Source organism: Carex rostrata, chromosome 3 (genome assembly GCF_964058835.1).
Source record: "Carex rostrata chromosome 3, lpCarRost1.2, whole genome shotgun sequence".
Lineage (NCBI taxonomy): Eukaryota > Viridiplantae > Streptophyta > Magnoliopsida > Poales > Cyperaceae > Carex > Carex rostrata.
Window position 1 is genome coordinate 6,540,308 of NC_135920.1, and position 24,351 is coordinate 6,564,658.

Below are 24,351 nucleotides of genomic sequence, written 5' to 3' on the forward strand. Positions count from 1 at the left end.
TAAAGACTTTAGTTTAATCGCAATCAAACCAACATTTGAACAAACAAAAACATTTTTACTTTCTTTTACTAAATTAAATTGTTAGGTTAGACTTTGATATTCCAACTTGTCCCTGTGGAGACGATCCCTAAGTACTACTCGACAAGATTGTACACTTGCAACCGAATTGAGCATAAATTAGAATTTATTGCTTATATTGCAAACAACACATCACTCTTACAGAGGGCACTTGTGTGATTGATGCATCACCAAGTTACTGGGTCCCAATATACAGATGGCAAATATTGTATAGGATGATTAATCTGTTAACCCTTCCAACACAGAAAAATGCAATTTAGATAGAAAAAAACTTTAGATATAAAAAAAATACTTTTTTGGCTGGCCTAATGAAGAAGGAATTAGAAACAACCAGTGAGAGAAGAGGAGAGAGGTGTTTGAGTCTTTGAGTTTTTCACTCCAAAAAATAGTGGGAATTCGGAATGTTAGTATAACAATCGTAGATAGACAGGGAAATCGGCGATGGAGGTTGAAGAGAAGTCTCTCGTGAAAATTATTAGAAAGAAGAAGACGAGCGTTAACCGAATAAAATAAGAAGTGCGCGCGCGCGGTTCGTCTGATTATGTCTATGGGGAATGAAAAAATTCCGTCTTTTTCTTGGCTTTCGCCATAGCCAGATCTGTGGTAATCGGAATAGCCAGGAATCACTGATTACCGGATCTATTCCCGTTCTAGTATTGCCAAACGCGAAAATCGTATTCCAGAACATCTAGATAGCAGTAAATCATCTCTAAAAAGCCTAAACCAAACGCCTATGTAATTTAGTAACACTATCATTCACTTTAATGATTTTATTATTAATTTTATTTAAATGATTTTATTTTAATGACGATGAAAGGAGTAAAGATAGCGTCCGAACACTTTTCATAAATTAATCCTCTACAGTGTTCGACTGTTTTCTACGTAACCGTTTATACATAAAATTTTGAACCTTCAGCATATCGATCTATATACTAATGGTAATACATTATACATTATACATTATACATTATACATATACATATATCGGATAACTGTGATTAATTAGCTTAAACTATGCTAATTATACATTATACATATATCGGATAACTGTAATTGTCAACTGATACTGTAATTTAATCATCTAATTAGAATCCGCATATCTCAAAAAATATTTGATGTTTTATTGGATACATGTGACCATTTGTGTTTTTCGAAAGATAATTTGTCTTACTTTTTTTTTTTTTTTTTTAAGTAAAGTTAGAGCTCTCTTAACTAAGTATTTAATATTTATAAAGAAATATTTCATCCGAATTTTGAATCTGCAACCTCCCACATAAAAATTATTTGACCTTAAATAAAAGCGGATTAAAATATCGCACGTCTTTCATGCTTTACTGTACCTCACATTTTTTATTTATGTTTTCAAAGTTACTGATTCAAATCGCGATCTCCATAATAAAATGTATTTGGAGACCATGCATTTTTATTTATTGTACTATTTTTAGATAAGTACAAAAATATTGTTTCTAAACCATGCATTCAAAGTCGGTCATTTTGTACCCATATTAAAAAATATATATATAAAATTAGTCTCCAATTATATTTTAATGAAAAAATTATGTTAAGCGGTTTGAATCAATTATTTGAACTTTGAAATAGAAATAAAGAATATGAGGCATAATGAGACATGAAAGACTCGGAGGTATTTGAACTCTCCTCTTTGAAATTCGTGCCAGATCAAAATGAACGACCCAGATCTCATTCTACACAGTGGTATTGCACTGGATCTGAAATTCTGAATTCACCTAGTTTGGCGAATATTCTGTAATGTGATGGACAGTTTTGCAAAATTGCCGGAGCATTGGCGCGGACCAGCACCTTCGGCTAGCTCGTCGTGTCGGACTCAAGAGGCTAGAGAGATTCCTTTCTGAGATCTCTGGGCCATCTCAAGTCGGAAACACCCCATTTGACCTCAACAACACAACAACACAACTCTCCAGTCTCCACCGTTCGTCCTTTCGTCTCTGCACTTCTCTCTCACTCCTAGACACTCTTGTCCCTCTTCTCTTTCTCTAGAGGATCGAATCGTGGATCTTGCCAGTCGCTAAGAAGCCTCCGACAAAGGAGGCACTAGGATCTCTGTATTTGGGTCCCACTGGAGAGATGCTCTCCAATCATCTCTCGGATGGGATCGGGATGACTCGGGTCCCGTGGTCCCAACTGCCAAACGCTGAGGAGCCTGAAGGTTTGTCCACCGTTGATGATGAACTAATGGTGGCTGCGAGGAATCTTGCTGGTCTTATTGCACCAGTTGAAAGCTTGGATTATGAGGTCATTGAGAATTATGCCTACAGAGAACAACAGGTTTTGGGTCATTCTTTTACTCAATTCACAATTGAATTTGACTGGCTATGAACCAAATATACCCTTCACAGCTTCATTGGATTTGTCCAATTGGATGTAATTACTTGTTTAGTGGTGAAATGGAACTTTTGAGTAACTTACCAGGGGAAAACTTGTGCGGATTGACATATTTTAGAATTTTCTAATGGGTTTTCTTATATTTTGCCTTTGGAAACTAAATGAAGCTATAATGCGTGAAGAGAGATGATATGCTGGTAAAAAATTGAGTTGTTTGCACCGTCCTTCCAATTGAAATGATGTCTTTCTTTTGTCAATCTGGCAGGCACAAAAAGGGAAGATATGGGTTACATACACTGTCATGGTCAAGTGGTTGTTTGCACTACTTATTGGTATTGGTATGTTATTTTAGCTTCTATATTTGCCATATTGTGATATCCTTGTCTATCAGAGCTTGATTGATAAATTTTTATTTGCCTATTGATTCATTTTCTCATCAGGGACTGGATTTGCTGCTGTTTTTATCAATCTAGCTGTTGAGAATTTTTCTGGCTGGAAGTACACTGCAACTTTCTCTATAATACAACATTCATACTTTGCGGGTTATTTGGTGTATGTACTTATTAATCTGGCATTAGTCTTTTCTTCGGTATTCATCGTGACGCATTTTGCACCTGCAGCTGCAGGATCTGGTATTCCAGAAATTAAAGGATACTTGAATGGTAAAAAAAAATTGTCCTATTTTTTTTTCTCTGGTATTTAGTGGCTGCTTAAAAAATTTCACCTTTAACAAAGTCAAAATCTCTTGTAGGAGTTGATACCCACGGGATTCTCCTTTTTAGAACATTGGTTGGAAAGGTGCTTCTTCTGTCCTCTTGTTTGATTGATATCTGGAGAATGTTTATGGTTTTAACTAGTATGTTTGGATACAGATATTTGGAAGCATCGGGTCGGTTGGAGGTGGACTGGCTCTAGGGAAAGAAGGACCTCTTGTTCACACTGGTGCTTGCATCGCTTCTTTAATCGGACAAGTATGCCCTTCGTCGCCAGTGGCATATCTCTTCATATTTTTTTTTCTGTTTGAAGCAATGTTGAGTATGCATCTCATGTGGGCTTTTGTGCCCTTTGGGATTATCAATACCCCCTTTTTTGTCTAATACTCGGTCTCTTGTTTTCGTTATCTGACCAAAATGTTCCAATAACCGTCCTACTCAGAAGCAACCTGATATATTCTAACAGTATTTGATATACCCTTGTGTAGTTGCCTTGTGGCCTTTTGAAATTGTTGTCTGGAAAATATCGGATTTGAAATGATTTACAAATTGTGCATGGTGGTTGATCTTCAGTATGGGTGCTGTTGTGTTTTTGGTTGCTTTTATGATACTGTGTGGTTGTTTGTGATGTTTATATGAAGTTTAGTTGTAAGTTTCTTTAAAAGCTAGACTTACCCTAATGGTGCTGGGTTGTGGTACCGACTTATTTCTAGTTTCTAATGGATGGAACTGGTTGCATGCAAGCAAAAAAAAAAAAAAACTGTTCAATGAATTTTGGAATGGTAGTACCCTAGAAAAATTAGTGCAAGGTTGCTTCACATTTTTAAATGAATTGTCTTATATCTATTGCAGGGAGGATCAGCAAAATACCACCTAAATTCCAAGTGGCTTCACATGTTTGAAAGTGATAGAGACCGTCGTGACCTTGTGAGATGCATCTCTTTTTATTTTGCTTCATTTTTGAATAATGATAATTGACACTTCACTTTCCATTGATCAAGTGAATCTGATGTTATATATTTATTTAGTCACCGTTGTTAAGTCTTGGTTTTTGTCTAGCAAGTAACATGAGACTGCAGCTAACTTGAGCTATGCCACAAGGATCAAACGACTTAGATTTAGCAATCAAGTTGGGGTTTCTCTATATTGCTAAATTTTGAAGTCTCGAAGACAATCATTAGTGACATTCAAGTACTGGATATGGACATATATGTCATTATTTGTAGCCCTGAGCTCTTGGCGTGTTATAAATTATGAAAAAAATAACTTTACTAATAATCCTGAAACTCTACGCACTAATGTTTCAAAAAGGTCACGTGTGGATGTGCAGCTGGAGTTGCAGCTGCATTTAGAGCCCCAGTTGGTGGAGTGCTTTTTGCCTTGGAGGAAGTTACCTCGTGGTAAGCAAATTGTTATCTATTTCATTTTTTCAGACTAATGCTATTGGTGGGAAAACGGTTGGTGTATGCATAAAAAGCATACAAGACTACTGTGTTGGGCTAAAACTCAATGTATAACTCTTGATCAGGTATTACTACCATCACAAAATTCCTGAAAGAATCATAAATTTGTCAGATCAATAGTATATCAGGCTGGTATTGAATCAGACTTTAAGATACCAAAATCTGGTGACTAAGATGCTTAGAAAGCCAATTTTGCCCATGCAGATAAAATGTAAATGCTGACTCAACACATGAAATAAGCTTAACTGTAGGAATATAACTTTGCTTTTTAGTATGATTTGAACTGGTTAGCAGTTTGGTAAATAATTCAACATTCTGCAACCTGATTTTGTTAGTTGATATGATTTGAATTTGTCTATAGGTGGCGAAGCCATCTCATGTGGAGAGTTTTCTTTACATCTGCTGTCGTTGCAGTTGTGGTACAATCTGCAATGAGCTGGTGCAAAAGTGGTAAATGTGGTCATTTTGGCTCTGGTGGTTTCATTATCTGGGACATATCTGAGTGAGTGCACCCTTTTATCGTGTTTTTATTTCTTGTTTATGTAATTTTGTAGTTTAACAGGTATCTTGAAGTGAGTATATTATGTCTTTCAATGAGCAACTTGAATATCATATTGACGTCTGGATGTTCATTTATTTTGGATTTTTTAATTCTTGGATATCATGTCTTCCTTGGTGGTTTCTTTAACCACCTTTGTTGTGAAGACTATGGTTAAGTTATTGAACTTTTTGATTTGATTTTTTTTATTATTTTGAAGTGGTCAAGAAGACTATTCTTTTCAGGAGCTATTTCCGATGGCTGTTATTGGGGTTATTGGTGGTGTTCTTGGTGAGTTTGACATAGCCTTTTCATTTAATTATTTTTTATACATTGCTTTACGTTCATATGAGCATTAAGATTCAACTTATTTATCAAGCACAAACTGCAAATTTTGGTTAAAGATAGCCAAATATGGTTTTCATGTGATCTTCATCTTTTAGAAATTGAGAAGGCAACACTTTCTGCGGTTTATTGAAAAGTTGTACAAGCCAAGGGAATTAAGTTTAAGCACCTTTTGCATTACATAATACTTCACTTATAGTACATAACTTTGTTCGTGTATTGGTATCTGTTCTCTGCTATTAAGCTATGTAATATTTACTTGTCAGGGGCCTTATTCAATCAATTAACTTTTTACATAACCAAATGGCGCCGCTCGTCCTTACATAAGAGAGGAAGCAGGGTCAAGGTAAATTAGTTCTCTCCTCTGCATCTGGCAGCCCAATTTAAAAGCCTATTAAGTTTTAAATGTTTTACTTCTGGTATACCTAAATCAATCTTGTTCCGTTCTTACAGATTTTCGAAGCATGCCTCATATCGGTGATAACTTCGACTATTTCCTTTGGCTTACCACTTCTAAGGAAATGCAGTCCCTGCCCGGACTCTGAAACGAATCCTGGAATTGATTGCCCCCGACCTCCTGGCATGGATGGAAATTTCGTAAATGTGGGTTTGCTTATAATAATTTTATAATGGCCGAGTTCATAAGAAGTCAAATTTGGCCTTTCAGGACATAAATATACCCTAATTGACCTAGACAGCCCCCTCCCAATGTAAGCACAGACCAATGAAAAAGTAAAAGAAGAAAAACTGAGAAGTACTGAAATAGTGATACCTTAGCCGGAATTTTGAGTGGACAGAGTCAAAACTGTTTTTTTTCGTTTTAATGTATATTGGATTTTTGGGAACATTTTCTTTGGCTTTTGCTGTGTTGTATAAAAAATAGAACTCTTTTTGTTAAATGCAGTTTTTCTGTTCTAATGATAAGGAATACAATGACTTGGCGACAATTTTCTTCAATACACAGGTTGGACCACACACTAAGTATTCTACTTTTCTGGACAGTTTACATGTTTAAGCTTTGTAAACCTAATTTTCTTTTTGGTATGCTGCAGGATGATGCGATTCGCAATCTATTCAGTGCGAAAACATTCCATGAATACAGTGCTCAGAGCCTTCTAACTTTTCTGGTATAGTTTTGCTCGTTTATTATAAATTAAGCCGGTATTGATATATCTATTGAAGTAATTGGTGGTCGCCGAACTTTGCATGCTGTCAGTACCTATTCATTTGAGCCATTGAACTTGTGATTTGTCACAATTAGGTTGCCATAGCAGAGTGCTGATGCCATTGTCCTCTTTAGAAAAAGTCAAAAGGTCATTTATCCAATCTAAGATGAAGGGCAATACCAGTAATCTGGTACATTAATTTGCTAGTACAATAGTTTGGTTCTAGTTCATAAAGTCTGCGATTCATTTTAAATGTGGAACTTTGATCTTAAAAGAACAAATCAAGATTTGCTATTGTTGCTATGTCAGGTTATGTTTTACTCTCTCGCTGTTGTGACATTTGGAACTGCTGTTCCAGCTGGACAGTTTGTTCCTGGAATAATGATTGGATCAACTTATGGGCGACTTGTTGGGATGCTTGTTGTCAAGTTCTACAAAAAACTGAATGTTGACGAGGGAACGTGAGTCATTTGTTTATTTAAATAATTATTGCTCTTTTTTCTTAATTTTGATATTGTCTGAACTGTTCCACTTCCATCTGATCAGGCTTTTTCTTTTCCAGGTATGCTCTTCTTGGTGCGGCTTCTTTTCTTGGTGGTTCTATGAGAATGACTGTTTCTTTATGTGTCATTATGGTTGAAATCACCAACAATTTGAAGCTCTTACCACTGATCATGCTTGTTCTTCTTGTTTCTAAGGTACACCTTGTATCTGAATTGCTTTTAGGTGATCTTACCAAATAAATCTCACTGTCGCATATATACAGGCTGTAGGTGACTTTTTCAATGAAGGATTATATGAGGTCCAAGCTCGACTGAGAGGCATACCTTTGCTTGAATCTAGGCCAAAGCAGTTCATGCGTAACATGACGGCAAAAGAGGCATGCAAGAACCAACAGGTACTTATTGCGGAAAGTCAGAATTTTTGATGATATGAATATTGGTATATATTTTTAACATGATTTTTCACTGATTACCCTATTTGTGGTTTGTGAAGGTTGTGTGCTTCCCTCGTGTTGTTAGAGTTGGAGAACTTGTGTCTATGTTGAGAAGCAACCAGCATAATGGTTTTCCTGTAAGTGAAACATAGTATGTAATATTTCTACACCAAGAATCATGTGCTTGAAAATGGTTAAATTGACACCGATTATATGGCTGTGAAATAAAACATCTGTTTAGCATTGATTTGTATTTGATTTTCTGTGCCTGAAGTACTTTCAACACTAAGAAGGCGTCAATCCTTCTTATTAGTTTCAACAAAAGCCTGACCTGAATTTAAAGAAGCCTTTTTCACTTTTAACCAGAGTCTTTAAATATTACTTTGCAATCTACTTCTGCATAATTTAATTTTTCTCCTCTTATTTTGTTGGTGTCATGTTAAATCAGGTTGTAGATCATGGACAAAATGGAGAGACAGCTGTTATTGGTCTCATACTTCGTAGGTATGACCTGTTTGTTGTCCCTCCCAGTCTCCAACCGTCCCTTTTATTTCAGGAACTTACTTTTGTTTTGTTTTGACAGTCACCTCATTGTACTCCTTCAGTCAAAGGTGGATTTTCAGAGCAGTCCATTTCCATGTGGCCCAAGAGGTGTTTTAAACAGGTAAGTACTCTTCCGTAATTCAATTTGATGACTCCAAAGGCTTATGCAATTAATCCAGGTTTTTTTTGCCTATCTTTTTCCAGTCACAAATTAAGTGATTTTGTTAAACCGGCATCAAGTAAAGGGAAGTCCATAGATGATATTCAAATCTCCGAGGATGAAATACAGTTGTATTTGGATCTTGCTCCCTTTCTAAATCCTTGCCCCTATGTAGTGCCAGAAGACATGTCTCTGGCAAAGGTAGTACAAATTAGTTTTGGCAAATGTTGACTCAACCCACCAAGTCTGATTTGACCTGGCCAATTAAAGGCTAACTCAAAGGGTTAATGAGTTGGGTCGGCTAAAGATTTTATGAACAATTAGAAGGTCTACCAATTTTGGTGCTTATTTTTTTTTATTGGTTAAAATGGTTCCTGTTGACCCAATATTTTTCATCAAGAGCTGATGAACAGAACAAAATTCAATATGTCAATATTTTTCATCAAGAAGTCCATGAAGAGATCATTATTCAATTTTTCCTGTACAATAACTCTGAGGATGCTGATCCATCAGCTCAATGCCATCCTGTCTGATATGTCAATAGGTCGGACCTGAGTGAATATTTGGCACTGGTGGGCAGGTTGCTGAACTGCTGATCTGATCACAACCTAGCCATTGCACCCAGTAATAGAAACAAACACTTCATATGACAGTAATGAGTTGTTATTTTGTGGCAGGTATATAATCTGTTCAGGCAATTAGGCCTGCGGCATATATTTGTTGTTCCTCGTCCTTCACAAGTTCTTGGGATGATAACTAGGAAGGATCTATTGCTCGAGGTACCAGATGCATTGATTACTGATGACTATTGGATGCCATTGTTGATTTATATATTAATACAATTATATTTTATGTTTCAGGAAAATGATAGTTCTGCTACTATGGAACTCCAATCTTCTAGTGTAAGGTCTCTATGCTTCTCATGTACATATTATTTGACTATCTAAAACATTCAAATCCTTGACTTGTATGTGTAGACCTCATATCTATTCTTATTTGGTTTTGTTTTTTCTTATTTGTCAGAGGTCAACAGTATAATGAAGGGATGATCAGGAGCCGCATACATCCAGATAGTCCTATACTTGATAGTCTTCTGATACAAAAGTAAATAGCAGTTGTTTTTTGCAAAGATATAAAGGTGCTGCAAATTGTCTGGAAAAAAAAATGTAGTATTTTTTTATACAGGTCCTAGCAAATATCACCTGTATTTTTTCCCATATTTGATTCAACATCATTGAATTTGCAAAGTAGTCTGTAAATGTTTTAGTATTTATTTTTGGGGGAAATGATTAAATTGCCTTCTTTTGAGCATATCTGCTTCTATGGACGCACTCAAGGAACTGTACAATAATCTGCGAGGGTAAAAGTGTTTAATAGTGTCGGTATCATTGCAGACCGAATTTTTTATTAATAGAAATAAAATAAAATAAATATTTAAAAAGAGCATTACTTTAATTTTTTTGCGAAAAGTAGGTAGATCGGGTCCTGTTAACCCGTCCCACCGGGCGGGATTACACAACCTGTCCCGGTTAATCATCGTTAAACCTTAATCACGGAAAAAAAAAAAAAAAATCCTGGACGGATTTAAGCGTCCCGTCCCGCTCCGTAAAAAAAAAAAAAAAAAATCCCTGGACGGGTCCTCTTAACCCGTCCCCCACTTCTTTTTTACTTTCCCTTCTTTCTTTTCTTTCTTCCGCCGCTTCTGGACCTTCTTCGCTCCGCTCCGTAGGCAGCACGGCGCATGGGACGGACTAACGCAACCCGTCCGGATCTTTTATAAAAATTCCTTCTGCACCACCTCTGTCATCTTAAACCGTCTCTGTCATCGATTATTTCAGGTTTGTTTTAAATATAATTAAATTAAATTAGTATAGAAATGTGTTAATTTCTAATTTGATTTGTTATCAAACTATTGATTATAGTAAACTTAATTAATTTGTTAATTGCATTTTAAAAGAATTCATTAGGAGTGTTCAAACGGTTCGGTTTTGGATCGAACCGAATTAGTTCGGTTATTTCGGTTTATTGGATCGGTTCGGTTATTTCAGTTTATTAGATCAATTCGGTTGGTTTTTCAAAATCGAATTATAACTTCGGTTCGGTTCGGTTTGAAAAAAATTTAAAACCGAAATAACTGGTTTATTTCTAAATATCTTAGTTTATTTCTTAATAGTCCGGTTTATAGTCAACTGTTTTAATTAAAAAATTAATATATTTCGGTTTGAACCGAACAAACCGAGCAAACCGAAATAAAACTTTGGTTCGGTTCGGTTGCAATGCTAATTTGGGTCGGTTCGGTTCTATTTTTAAAACTGAATGATAACTTTGGTTTGCCAAGTTCGGTTCGGTTTCACGAATATCATGCATGCAGAATGTCATTAATTTTTATTAGTGGTTAGTAATTTTAGTAATTTATTTAATAATATTCTTAATTTTTATTAGTGGTTTGCCAAGTTCGGTTCGGTTCGGTTCTATTCTTAATTTAGTAATTTATTTAATAATATTAGTGGTTAGTAAATTTAGATTGTTATTAATTTTTTTTAAAATATCATGCATGCAGAATGTCAAGCAGTCGTGATTCGGGTGGCCCTTCACATGTTGCAGCTGCACATGATGATTTTGGTTTTGAATCAGCATGGTCAGCAAATAATTTTAGTAATTTATTATGGATGCCGCATGACCAACATAAGATCTCACGAATCCATGATGATGTAAGTTACTCCATGAATCATATAATTTTATTTTTTTGTAAAATGATATAACTATTTGAATTACAATATTTTACTTTAATTAAATTTTATAACATTGACAGGATTACAGAAATGTAGGAGTGGACCCTCGAGGTATCTGGACTGGGATTAAGTACAACGACCTTTGCAAACCATTCTTGCTTAGACTCGGTTTGTATCAGGTTTCTCAAATGGCTCACATAAAAATTGACCCAGCACTCTTCGCTGGTCTCGTGGAGCGATGGAGACCAGAGACCCACAGTTTTCATCTTCCCGTGGGAGAGATGACAATTACGCTACAGGATGTTTCTTGTCTCTGGGCGCTGCCGATCGTAGGGTTACCGGTGACAGGTCCTTCAGACCGTACTTGGTCTATCTTAGTGGATCAACTTCTTGGAAATGGGACCGCAAGTGCGGTGCTTAAAAAGAAAAAGAGATCGGGGTCAAACGAAACGCAAGAGGTTCGAACAACTTCTGGGTATGCTATAAGTTTGAAGGAGTTGCGTATTCGATTTGCTGCAATGCCAAATACGGAACCCGGTGAGCCGACAGATGAGCAGATACGCCATTACACAAGGGCGTATGTACTCGATTTGTTCGGGTCTATGTTTTTTGCTGATTCGTCTGGAGATTCGGTTCCGGCAATGTATTTACAATTTCTAGAAAATCTTGATTCCCCGGAACAGTACAACTGGGGTGGGGCTGTTCTAGCTTATCTCTACAGAAGCCTTTGTGTTACGGTTCAGCGGAAAACAAAGCTCATGTCAGGGCCAACTGTGCTTCTACAACATTGGTGTTGGTCTCGTTTACCGACCGGTTGTCCTCGTCCCTTAAATGATTGGAGTCCAAATTGGGGCAGTCCAAATGAAGAAGAGTGTCCAGCATTCGGAGATAAGTGGTGTTGTCTCCATGATTATCGCCAAGGTCACAATCGGAGTGGAGTTAGTTACTTCCGCAACGAACTGCAGAAGCTCGAAGATTACATGATAAATCGGGAGCCCTACAACGCATTGTTAAATCAGATACCATGTAAGCTGCCATCACGGGTTAATGACGAAAGGGGTGTATGGCTAGCTTGTGTGCCACTTGTGCACTTTTGGATAATTGAGCACTATTATCCAGATCGTGTGATGAGGCAATTTGGGTATGCACAGCCGCTCCCGCCACCACTGCCGCTTCCCGAGGATGAGGTACGCCGGTTACATAAATTTGTTCACAGTGCCAATGTGGGACTAGTAAATTGGTCTAATGTGCACCAGAATTACGTACTCGCCACCATCCTCGTACCAACCACCGTATCTATCGGTGAATACTTTCTTGATCCCCATGTGCCGATCAGAAACAACGCACATGAACTTATTACCAATTACCTCCAGACGCAACCACCTCATGAACCATCCCCATGTCTGGAAACTCTCTTCCCCGACTAATGCAAAAGCCAGAGGAAGCAACTGGTTCTCAGCATCGTAACCGCACGCTATCAGCAATCTCCCTTGATACCTACCAGAAAGGAAGCATGCATCAATACTAATGATTGGCCTGAGATGAGGCACTGCATCAATGCACGGACCGTAAGCCCACGTAGCTGCCTTAAACAACCTTTCTGTTGGATCTCCTGTGGGTTTGTGCGCAACTCCGAATTTTGTTCCTGGATTGTCTTTTTTAATTGCTTCCAACAATGGAGTGAGAAGGTCGTAAGATTTTTCCCAACTACCGAATAGTTGTGCGATTGCCAGCTCTCGACCACGCCACAACTTGTTTTATTTGGGAATGATTCCCTTGTATTTTTTACGGATTAGCATTTTAACGCTTTTAATGGTTAAGGCAACATTTTCCCTAATATCTTCTCGTATAACATCGGCGACCGTTTTTGCAGTTAATTGTGCATGATCGGTACGAGAAGCATCGGCATGGCATGTATGTGGTCCTGAAACTGTTCTAATTTCTCACTTAGATGAAAATAATCCAGACTTAGCATACAAACGCCACGCACATCTGGTGTCCTTGCAATTGACTACCATGCTAGTTCTATTGCTCCCCGTAATTTTTACTTCAATATTCTTTTTGATGTGATAACTATTTATTTTCAATTGTAGGGCCTCTTTTGAAGAAAACTCATTACCTACAACAAGTGTATCATGAACATGTTTCGGCCTACTGAAGAAGTTGACATCTGCGGGTTGAAATGCTGAGGTGTCATTGAAGCTTGCCACAGGGTGACTTACACCGCGGTCACTTATGGGAAAATGTTCAGCCTGAACGCGTGGTGTTTGGTGTGATTGTGTTGAGGTATCATCCCGGACATCCCCTTCTGAATCAGCTTCATTATCCCAGTCGGCGTCATCCTCACATGAGTCAGCGTCAACTTCATCATCACTTTGCGGCACATCATCAAAATCAGTATTAGGATCAGCTGCCTCCGGTGGATCGATCCATGGGCTATTCTGATTATTGTATTCTGTCTGAACAGACGGTGACAACTCGTTCATATTGGGATAAGGATGCAGATAAAGGTCTCGCCTCGGTGTTTGTTGTGTCGGATAGGGTTCAAAGAAACTGGGACCCCCATAGTTACCACTATATTGGGTCTGTTGAGGGTCTTGCCTCGGTGTTTGTTGTGTGTGATAGGGTTTGAAGAAACTGGGACCCGCATAGTTATCACTATATTGGGTCCTTCGAGGTTCTGGATTTGGTTCTGGTACCATACTATTAACGAATAACTGCGGTTGTATTTCACCGATGATTGGAACCAACTCAATGTATAAATCAAGAAAAGTATACTGGGTTTGGGCACGCATACTTTGGATATAAATACCTCTCCAACTCTGATCGCACACGATTTCAATTTTCTCATAATAACGTCGGGTTGTTGTACCAACATTAACCCGTGCATGTACTTTTAGGTTATACTCATTCTCGGAATATCCAAGTTGGCGATAAATTTCACCTTTCACATCATACCAACCATGTTCATCAGTCACACTCAATGAGAATTGAGGACTAATACTATACTCTACTCCTTTACGACCCTGTCGTATTTCACCACCAAAATAAATCCTCCGCATCAACATGATTAATTATTTTTATAAATTAACCTGCACAATAATGAATAAATCACATATTATTATTATTATAATAATAAAAACTAATATTAATTAAATTATTCTACAAGAGTTACTAAATGACATAGCATAAAATAACAAAATCATTTAATTGAACAAATATAAAGTTCAATAATTACGTAAAAACAAATTAAATTTGATAACATTTTAGTGATACCTTACAAAATTTACCTGTTAAAATATATTCGTAACTAATATTAATTAAATAAAAATTACATATTATTAACTTACACAATAATGAATAAATTACATATTATTATTATTACATTAATAAAAAATAATATTAATTAAATTATTTTATAAAAATTACTGAATGATATAGCATAAAATATAATTAAGGAGTTACCTATTTAAAATTTGATTTCGCTATCAACAGCAATTACTTCTCTCTGTCTGAGTGTGATGAGCTTCTGTCTCTGTCTGAACGCCTTCTGCTGTCTAAGTGACCGATAATTGAAAATGATCAAGCATTTTGCGTGGGTATTAAAGTGTAGCTGGACGGTGTAAAACAACCTGTCCTTTTTCTTTTTTTTTCCGCCGGGACGGGTTTAACAAAACCGTCCAGATATATATATATATATATATTTTTTTTTTAGTTCGGGACGGGTTCTGTAAACCCTTCCGGATTTTTTTTTTTTTTTATGATGTAACCGGGACGGGTTATCAAAACCCGTTCTACCTACTTTTCGCAAAAAAATAAAAGTTATGCTCTTTTTAAATATTTTTTTATTTTATTTCTGTTTATAAAAAATTCGGTCATTGCAGATACTCCAGTCGGTAATTATGATTCTCTCGGAAATAACAATTTTTGTCATCTCACTCTATATAGATATAGTGACAGATTCTTGTACGTATGTAGCCACTGTTTGTTATAGAAATTATATGATGATGTTAGGCCAAGCTGTAACCGTGCATGTTATCTATTGATTGATTTTGTAAAAGGAGCCGAGATGAACATCAGGTAGGATAATTCGGTGCCAGACTATTGTTATTTATGTAACTGTTAGTTGGAAAATCCTTGTATATATTATATAGAGAAATGTTATGGTCTCCCGAGTCATCATATCCGAACGTGTCCTTCAAGTAATTTAACATGATAAACTTTCTAATATTGTCTAATTTTCATTTTCAGCGTTATTATTCAAACATTTAAGGCTATGTTTATAACATTTTAAAATGTTATTCGCAAGCATGTAAATCTGTCTAAATGCATTTCTAGATGGTTTTAACTATCAACTACTTTTGTCTTCAAGTCAAAAAAAAAAAAAAAAATTTCACCTACTCTTTTTTATTTTTTCTCTGATCATTCTAATTTATTTTTCCGACGATCCGTGATGAATTTTATGAATTTAAAAATACGAATATTTTCTATTCGAGTTTATCTTTCAAATAAGATCTATGAAAAAATACTTTTGAGTAATTTTAAAATTATTTATTTTTTTTCTTTTAAGTAAAACTTATGAGCACTTTAAATTTTCAAGTTTTTAAATCTCAGTCTATAACTATTAAAATTTTCAAGACTTTGTACATGAAGTTTATATGCTTTATACATGAGCTTTGTAAATGCAGTGTTATTGTTAAGGTTTAAATTCTTTGTATTTGAGGTTTATACGTTTTATTATAGAGATTTAAAGTGTTATTAATGAGGTTTATATGCTTGTACATGAGGTTTATACGAAAGATTTGAAGGTTGTAAACATAGGTTTAAATTATTTTGAAGCAAAATAAAAAAAATAAAAAAATCACAGCGATTTAAAGTGGTAAAAAAAATTACGATACAAATATAACTCGAAAATTATTCTTCATGGATCTCATTTGAAAGGTAAAATCGGATAAAAAACGTTCGTATTTTTAGATTCGCAAAATTTATCACGGATCGTCGGAAAAATTGATGAGAATGATCAGAGAAAAAATAAAATAAAAAATTGGGTGAAAGAAATTTTTCCATTTTTTGCTTGAAAACAAAAGTAGTTAGAAGTTAAAACTATACAGATTTAAAATTTTAATACTTGCATACAGAGATTTAAATGCTTACGAGTAACAATATAAAATGTTATAAACAGAGCTTTAAATGTTTGGATATTAGCGTTGGAAATGAAAGTTAGACAACATTGGAAGTTTTTTTTGTTAAACTACTTGGGGGACACTTGGAGATTTTGTTTGGATACAATTATCAGACCTTTGAAGAGCTTGATAAATAATAAATTAATAATAGAATCATTGATAGCTCCATTATATTACTTCTTTTTTCTCTCTATGAAGAATATAAACAGATTTAGAAAGTATTTTAAAAGATAGACATTAAAAAATTTACTATTTAAGGGAGTAAAAAGAAGTAATTGCTTAACAAAGGGTAATTTTGTCCATCAGATAAAAAAATTTGAATTGCATTGTATCAGTAACAAATTTTATAGTGTTAATATCAGCTCCCTTATAGGAGCCTCACCTTGATTGATTTCTCTGTAAGTTATCAGAATATGAGAAAAACTTATTTGGGATTAACATATAAAGCATTAGTCTGCTTTGATGATAAAGAGTTCTATCCTCGCTAATATATAAAACGAACAAAAATGAAAATAAATCCCCAAAAGTAAAAAAAGAAAAAGAAGGACGCCAATACAAAAACTAGCAAGCACACTATAGACAATTGCACTGGTGATATTAACACAGCGCAAACTCAGCTCCGCCATGCTGACGTAACAACCAGATCCTTCCCATGCCAACTCAGCACCAAGGATGCATCTCTTCTTGCCACGTGGTATCCATCTACAGAAGCGCCACGAACGAGCCATTCTGCTTGTGCCATGACATTCTGACTGAATCCAACTGGTGTCAACCTTGCCCGAGTGAGCATTTCCTGAAAAGGTTCCAACTGGCCACTCCAAGACCCAACCACATCAGAAATCTTTGGTCGAAAAATACCCCATTCAATCCTTCTTACTGCCTCATCGCCCATACCGGTAGATGCAGCTGCAGCCTCAGTCGACTCGATTAAAGTTCCATAGAACTCAAGTCCCGACGCAACACTCTGCGATAGTGATGTATGGGTGAAGCAGTCAGTATCAACAGACACAACAACTCGAGGCACGGCACATTGAAGAAAGTGCTGAAGCAGCTTATAAGGTTCAGTGGCACTGCTTTTAAGGCATATCTTAGTTGGTGAAAGGACTACTGCAACGGGCTCTCCTGGTACAAGGTGAATCCGTCCAAGTGCATGAAAGCCAATACCAGCAACACATACAATGTCAACTGAAAAGTGGAGCCCAAGGCTTTGGCCAAAATCACAGAGGTTCTCTGCAGCCAGCGTAGTCTCAGGAGTTCTATTTTGCACGACAGCTGTGAGACGGATTGCGGGGGGTAGCATCCGTGCTAAGCAGCTCCTCGCAGCAACTGCCTGCGAGAAGGATGACCACTGTCCACCCAAGCCGAGGTCGAAGTCAATGACATGGATAGAAGGAGGTGGTTGTCCGTTGGTGTCAAGCGCCTCGAGGATGCTTTGGTTTGCCGTGAAGCTAGTGAACCGAGGGATAGGTGAGAGGTCAGAAAAGAGCCTCTGAGCATTGATACGGCAGACCACCTCAACTGCTGAAAGTGGCGTCTGATCAGTTGATCGGTTATGTAAGGCGAGGGCTGACAAAAGAGCCTCTTTGAAGTAAAAAGCAGCACGGTGTATCGGCACGCCAGAAGGTGTAGGGAGATACTGGTTAAGCCGTGTCAGTAACTGGTGTCCTGACTGAACGTCTCCAGTCTGGATAAGATGCGATGCTTGGACTAGTACTTCCAGATGGTTGTATTCGTGTGGGAATGATGTGATCTGAGGCTGGAAAGGATCCAACAAATCCTCCGGGAAGTTGAGCTGGTAAGTTTTCAGCGGAGGCGAAAGGTTGTCTTTTTCATACAGGAGCCAAGAAAGGGTGTCTGATTCGTCGAGAGGATTTGAAGGTGGGATGATGTTGCACTGGTCACCGGTGGCGGCTGATAGTGCAGAGGCTGGGCTGGATGTGGCACGAGGGTCAAGGACAGACGTCGGCTCGTAACTGAGAGGGGTTGGGAAGGGAGTATTGTTATTGTTAGTTGTTTTGGTTGACTTCATGTGCTTCTAATTAAGTTGATTTCTTCTTTCTACACACTATCTCTGTCGTCTGATTCAATTTGCTTGTGATAGTATGCGTAGCGAAAAGAGAAGAGGGAAGGGTAGAGGTGCGGTTGTAGCTGTCCTGGTAATTATATAGTGGTAAGACAAGCGATGGATGCATAGCATCATATCATATGATCCTATGGCCATATGTAAAGCAAGATGATACCATGGAAGGCATGAGTCAAAAGGTCCTTTTTTAGCAAATTTGGCTTCAAGAAGAAGCCTTCATTCCAGACCTTTTACAAAGGTTTTGGATAGTGGAGTTGGATACAAATAAATAAATAATGTCTGATTCTCTATCTCGTGTGGTTTTACATAAATTGTGTTTTTCGTGTCGACTTCACCCATTTTAGATGGATGATATATATTCTCAGTCTGAATTTGGCAGACCAGTATGTGCCTATACCAAATACCATTCAATCGTATGATATACTTGAATTTGCCATACCAGTATGTGCCTATTCTCAGTCTGAATTTGCCAGACCAGTCTGAATTTCCGTTTTATTTCTTTTTTGTTCAGTCGAGTGTGTTTCAGCATTCTATGGCTGTGAACTATAAGTGTCTTATTTTCTTTTTCACTTGTATTAGAAGGAATTTACTTAAAATTTGTACTGATCCCTTAATTATGTTTATTGTCGTTCATCTATGGAAATTAATTAATAATATGTTCTTTGTACACAACTTTTAGTAATTGTGTGGTAGTATAATGGTATAAATTAAGTATATATATGAGTTCTTCCCAACAATATTAGCAGAATGTACCCGAAGTTATCCAAATATGCTAATGCAAGTAGAAAGTTAAATTAACCCTTAGCTAAGATTCGTCACGAAATTAAGAGCGGATGAAAATCCTTCAAAGCTAAACCGCATATGCAGCGGATCTGAACCATCATTGCAGTACTATTCTTACTAGCTAGCCTGACCCCACAAGGTTTCTTCCTAGTAGTCTCTGAGTCACCTTTATTTTTTCAACACAATGTATATATATTATGCAATATCACTAACGAGTTAGGCTAATATGACACTAGTGTTATATCAAACTAAATAACACCACATCTTAAACCCTTAGATCTGCTTTAAGATTCGTACAAAATGAAGTGCTTGAACAGTAAAAGCGGATAGTACGAATCTTAAAGCAAATCTAAGGGTTTAAGATGTGGTGTTATTTAGTTTGATATAACACTAGTGTCATATTAGCCTAACTCATCACTAAGTTAGTTTGCTTTGCATAATTATATATGGTCCCTTTCTATGAGCTCTCGGCAATTCGAATCTGATCAGGCTTCACTTTAGTGAACCAGAAGCTTGTCTTCCTGCTCTAACAACCGTGTATGCGTGTAATAACCGTGTCTGAAAACCCAATGGTTTTTATCTGTGCATAAAGATATACTTAGAATATAAGCAATGACTGATTGAGGTGGAAAGAAAATAGGATGAGAATATTTATGGGCACATGTCATTGCTCTATGATTATTATTGGCGATCGCTGTTGCAAAAGATGGTTGTTTTTTTGTTGTGTGGAAGCTTTTTAAATTGTTGATGAGCTATAAAATTAATTGAAGAATCAATCCTTGGGCTTTTGCTGACAGATATCCTAATCACTTTTCTTAGTCATCCTGCTTTACTTCAGGTAGATCTATTGAGGTACTTGGCTTCAACATGAAGCTCTTTAGAGAACTTTTGCTATTGTTGGTTCTGCAATGCAAAAATTGCTGGTAATATTAATCTAATCATGTGTTTGTTATTCATCAAGTAAATAGCACAGAAGAATGCATGCTTAGCTTCTAATTCACAGGCCTAAGTACTATTATTTTGCATATATTACTAAAATGAATTGAATTAGTAATCTGCTACAGTTGAGAAGATCTACTTATTCCAAGGGTTTTGACTTTCAAGCAGACGACGCATTTGACAACAACTTGTTATCTTAATTTAATTAAAACGCTTCAATCTGTGTCGAATAAGGATGGAATTTGTTGCTTAAGAGACTGTATAAAGTTGATAACCATAGAAAAGCAACGTTCTCAAAATAAAAAGGATATGTTTGCTTAAGTACACAAGTTATAGTTTCTTAATTTTTCTTTTCTGACTGAAAGCATATTTATTTGCTCTAATTATGAAGTTTTCAACATCAGGGTTTTGGGCATTTAATGCTGACGTATAAAAGACCAGCACGGAAATATGATACCGTGAATTAGCAGGGATTGAACGGACAGAAATTTATATATAAAAGAAGTTTTTAGAGGAGAGCAGGGGAATATATTCCCTTAAAGCTACAGCCGTCAGTGTGTTGTACAAGCTGAAAGGAATCGCTCAAGTGCATGCTTTCTTTCACCTCTATGATTGATTAGTATAATGCATCCATCATGCATGGATAAATGGTGTACCTCTACAGTGGCCGACAAGATCGACTTATGTGGACCATGTATTAGTGATCCATGGAGTGCCACGTGGCGAGGTCGACCAAACACCAATAAGAATCTATGCTTTTATCAACTCAAAATATATTTCTTTGGTTGTCATTTTTTATAATATACTTGTTTCAATTAGACCAAGGCTTGGATTTTTTTTTTTATGATTGTAATTTAGCAACAGATTAATGTAACTGATATGTATAAACTTAAAATTTTAATTTTCTTAATACATGTACCAAACAAAAGCAGAGTTAACAGAAAATCATCATAAATTTAAGAAAACCATAAAAAAGAAATCTTGTTCAATCCAAGTTACGAAAACCAGCCCATAGCCGACATGGCCCAAAAACATCAGAATACGATCAAGTTAGCAGAAAAAAATGAATTACAATTGATAACATCACCACAATAATGAATACTTCTCAAATTACTAATCAGACACTAGAAATCTTAAACTAAGCACTGCGAATTCATACTATTTGTACATGAACCTAACATTTCTTTGCAACTGGGTGTTACAAGAGAACTAAAAAGTACATTTGGCCCACAACCCTTTACAAATTTTGTCTACAATTATGAACCAACCAGTCAAATCCAGCTCTGGAGTGTCTCTAAAAATAACAGTGAATTTCAGAAAGGCTGCCAAAAATAATTCTAACGTTGGACATTACCGCCTGAGCTCTTGAGTTTTTGTATTCAGATTGCCTTCATTTTAATATTTCAATCAGTCAAATCCAGCCCTAATTCTGTTAAAAAAAAGGTCAAAGAAGTTGATACAAGAAGTCAAGGAGATCTCAGTATCCCTAAAAATAACATGGCCGAAGTTAGAAGTACAGTGCCAAAAGTGGCTCATAAAAATAAAAAAGTTCACCCGCACCTCTAATTTATGAAATACCAGACCACTAGCTCACAGCTATCACCAACCATAGAACACAAAAGTAGGGAAAAGAGATGAAAGGTCAAAATTTTATACATCAGCTGTCCTTTAAGCAAGCAGAGCTCGATCTTGTCAAATCCCATGAAGGGGCTGCCGGACCTAGTAAGAAATACAAATAAGAAAATTAACCTTCTGTCCATCTCCATGCACTAATTTAAATTAAGCATTATGATGCAAATACATGCTCGTGTGGCCGAGTTAAGAACAAATGAAGTATAGCAATAAATTAATACTCTGTATCAGATTTGATCATTTAAGAGCAATTGATTGATTAATAAACCTTTGGAAGGGGAGCGCATGAAGAGAGAAGGAGAGGAGGACAGCTGGCGTGGACACAGGGAAATGGAGGAGAAGCAGCTGAGAGCACCTGTCAACCTTCGTTTTTCATTGTCTTCTTCTTCGTCAGTTTGGCAGATGGGGTCCTGATGCACTGCAGCTATCTTTAGCGACTCAGGAAGTACACAGTTGCAAACTTGACCTGCATATTGCAAATCACAAGTGCATCTTAGTATAAAAAAAATATTACTCAGGTTCGGTTTCTGGAAGCTGATTTCAGATTTGAAATTAGGACCATACCATATTATGGAACAATAAACTGAAAAATGACGTACCTATTCTTGCAAGCCGATTTACCCACTTTGGAATTGGTTTTCCAGTCAGCTTAAAACAGATATCTTCACAAAAGTGGTTGCAATTCTTGATGATTAAATGATAACTATCACCATTGTAGTTCGTTGATTGATGCTCCATAAATTCTCTAACCTGAAGAGGGTCCAGGCTGGTATTTCCCACAAATATTGATTTTCTAAATCTGAACCCAGGGCATTGACGGGGTTCAACTTCAAATACACCACTTATGGGATAGTCATGTGCTCCAAATGCATATTCTACTCCATGTACTGATTAGAAAAAGAGAATTCATGTTTAAAAATGTTTCGAGACAATATAGTGAAATACAACTTCCACAGACTTTAGTAAAATTAAGGAAACAAAAAATAGTAATGAAAAGTTCACCAGCAGACTCAGTGGCTCTGTGCCATACAGGACATATTGTCACTACCACGTTAGTGTCATTCCATGACCCGTGTGGGATGCATGTTGCCATAATCTGGTGGTAACTCCTTCAATGAGGCATGCAATGCATGTGACCTATACGCGACAATGAGGAAATAAGTAATACCTTCAACCCCGGAATGAAAAATCCCAAGGCCTGCCCAATAAATGTAGCCATTCATCGGTGTTAGATCGTACACATTTAGATAGACTGGTGAAGTTCCTGACATTTGGACATCTGACCGCACCTTGGAAAACATACAAAAACGAGATGCCGATTTCGTCCGTAGATTGAGGGGCATTAAGAAACTGCTTTCCTTCTTTGACTTCAAAGTCATTTTCCTACTACCACGAAATTAAAGAAAAAAGTAAAACTAACAATCTAAAATTATGAAAGAAACAATAAATAAACAGAGTCTATGAAATTGTGAAGTTCTGATATACATTTGAGCTACTGCACAAGTAAAGCAACAAAGCACTATAAATATACTTAAGTTCAACTGGAAAACCCCAAAATAGATATAACGTGATTCACTGCACGGGGGCAATTAATTACACCTCTATTGGTCGATCCTGGTCGGGCATTGTTAATGGAAATTGAAAACCAATATGGGATACCTAATTATCAAATTAACTCATGCCAATCAATCCTGCTATTGACCTTACTCTATTTCAAGTTAAAGTAATAACCAGCAACTACCCTTTGACTATAAGTTCAACTGTTCAAATAATTGGAGTTACCTTTCCTTTCTAGTCGACAACCAAGTTTAAAGAAACAAAAGAAAAAAAGAGACCTTCACAGTATTTTAAACCCCGTTATTAGGTTTCTCAAAAAAGGTGAATAAGTAAAACCTACAACAAGGTAGCGTAGCAGCTCAATTATAATATCTGAGAGGCTTTCAAGATTATGCAAAAAATTACAAAACCTTCCGATCTGATGATATCGTACTTAAAAAGAAGCTCAGTACAATTCTTAAGTTTAATTAAAAAAGACGAAATTTTGGATCCAGTACGCCGCTGGGAGGATTTAAACGCATGTAACAACCGAAAAAAAAAAATACAAGCTAAAAATGCGCGTAGTTCCTCACTCAATCACTAAAAGAACCCAACTTTATAGCCCAAATTAAGCTAAATTTAGCAGATCCAGGACAAACAGACTCTCCAAGCTCAAAAAAAAAAAAACTTTTACAAAGAAAAGGGTGAAATTAAGGCTTACATTACGATAAAGTGCTCCAAACTAATTCAGCAACGAAGAAAGCCTCCTCCGAACAAGTGGGAAAACACCATTGCTGGATGAGGTATAGGTAATAAGCTATTCCAAGGAAGAAAACAGTAGAGAGAAAGAGAGATTTGAAAAGCTGAAAAGCAAGTGGGTACGAGATTTGAAGCAAGAAAACAAAATCTTCAAGAAACCCCACGGGAAGGGGAAAGGGTTTCAAATCACCTCTCCGGAGACTCTCTCTCTCTCTTTCTTCTCTCTCGTGAGAAAGAGATAGAGTGATTGGTTCTTTGCGTTGTCTTTTCTTTAATTCTTTTCTTAAATCCTTTCTTTTCCCTGTCTGTAGGCCAGCCACTGTATTTCTGGAATTCGTATCATCTGATTATTTGATCCTCTGCACAAATAAGAATGGAAAATATGTCCTTACCTCACTTG

At 36.6% G+C, this 24,351-nt stretch overlaps 4 protein-coding genes across 11 annotated transcripts; 2 read left to right on the forward strand and 2 right to left on the reverse strand.

Moving 5' to 3' along the window:
• Positions 1–1,870: 1,870 nt before the first annotated feature.
• Positions 1,871–9,615, forward strand: CLC-D (chloride channel D). 4 transcript variants are annotated; one of them, XM_078299031.1, is made up of 23 exons: positions 1,871–2,382; positions 2,705–2,777; positions 2,880–3,101; positions 3,191–3,237; positions 3,312–3,410; positions 4,005–4,079; positions 4,464–4,552; positions 4,977–5,117; positions 5,374–5,444; positions 5,765–5,844; positions 5,952–6,101; positions 6,403–6,462; positions 6,551–6,625; positions 6,974–7,125; positions 7,227–7,362; positions 7,431–7,562; positions 7,661–7,738; positions 8,050–8,105; positions 8,185–8,265; positions 8,349–8,505; positions 8,982–9,083; positions 9,165–9,206; positions 9,328–9,615. In XM_078299031.1, exons 1-23 carry the CDS (start codon positions 2,182–2,184, stop codon positions 9,340–9,342), a joined length of 2,334 nt encoding a protein of 777 aa, XP_078155157.1. In that variant the 5' UTR covers positions 1,871–2,181; the 3' UTR covers positions 9,343–9,615. The 4 variants fall into 4 exon arrangements, 2 of the variants coding, with proteins under 2 accessions (XP_078155157.1, XP_078155156.1); XM_078299030.1 differs by having other exon boundaries at positions 1,882–2,382; positions 9,165–9,211; XR_013510771.1 differs by lacking the exon at positions 8,349–8,505 and having other exon boundaries at positions 1,882–2,382; positions 9,165–9,211.
• Positions 9,616–11,224: 1,609 nt separating this feature from the next.
• On the forward strand, positions 11,225–12,463 carry LOC144551819 (serine/threonine-protein phosphatase 7 long form homolog). The gene has a single exon (XM_078299927.1). It carries the CDS (start codon positions 11,225–11,227, stop codon positions 12,461–12,463), a length of 1,239 nt encoding a protein of 412 aa, XP_078156053.1.
• A 4,183-nt stretch (positions 12,464–16,646) lies between these two features.
• HAM4 (GRAS family transcription factor) lies at positions 16,647–18,393 on the reverse strand. Its single transcript, XM_078299035.1, has one exon. It carries the CDS (start codon positions 18,246–18,248, stop codon positions 16,833–16,835), a length of 1,416 nt encoding a protein of 471 aa, XP_078155161.1. The 5' UTR covers positions 18,249–18,393; the 3' UTR covers positions 16,647–16,832.
• A 2,565-nt stretch (positions 18,394–20,958) lies between these two features.
• On the reverse strand, positions 20,959–24,351 carry LOC144551174 (deSI-like protein At4g17486). Of its 5 annotated transcripts, none has more exons than XR_013510774.1 (6): positions 23,914–24,208; positions 22,825–23,042; positions 22,256–22,543; positions 21,925–22,122; positions 21,585–21,743; positions 20,959–21,453 (listed from the first exon to the last, which is right to left on the reverse strand). XR_013510774.1 is itself a non-coding variant. In XM_078299039.1 (6 exons), coding segments are annotated over exons 1-5 (765 nt in total). In that variant the 5' UTR covers positions 23,916–24,351; the 3' UTR covers positions 20,959–21,453; position 21,681. The 5 variants fall into 5 exon arrangements, 3 of the variants coding, with proteins under 3 accessions (XP_078155165.1, XP_078155164.1, XP_078155163.1); XM_078299039.1 differs by having other exon boundaries at positions 21,681–21,743; positions 22,825–23,039; positions 23,914–24,351; XM_078299038.1 differs by having other exon boundaries at positions 21,681–21,743; positions 23,914–24,351.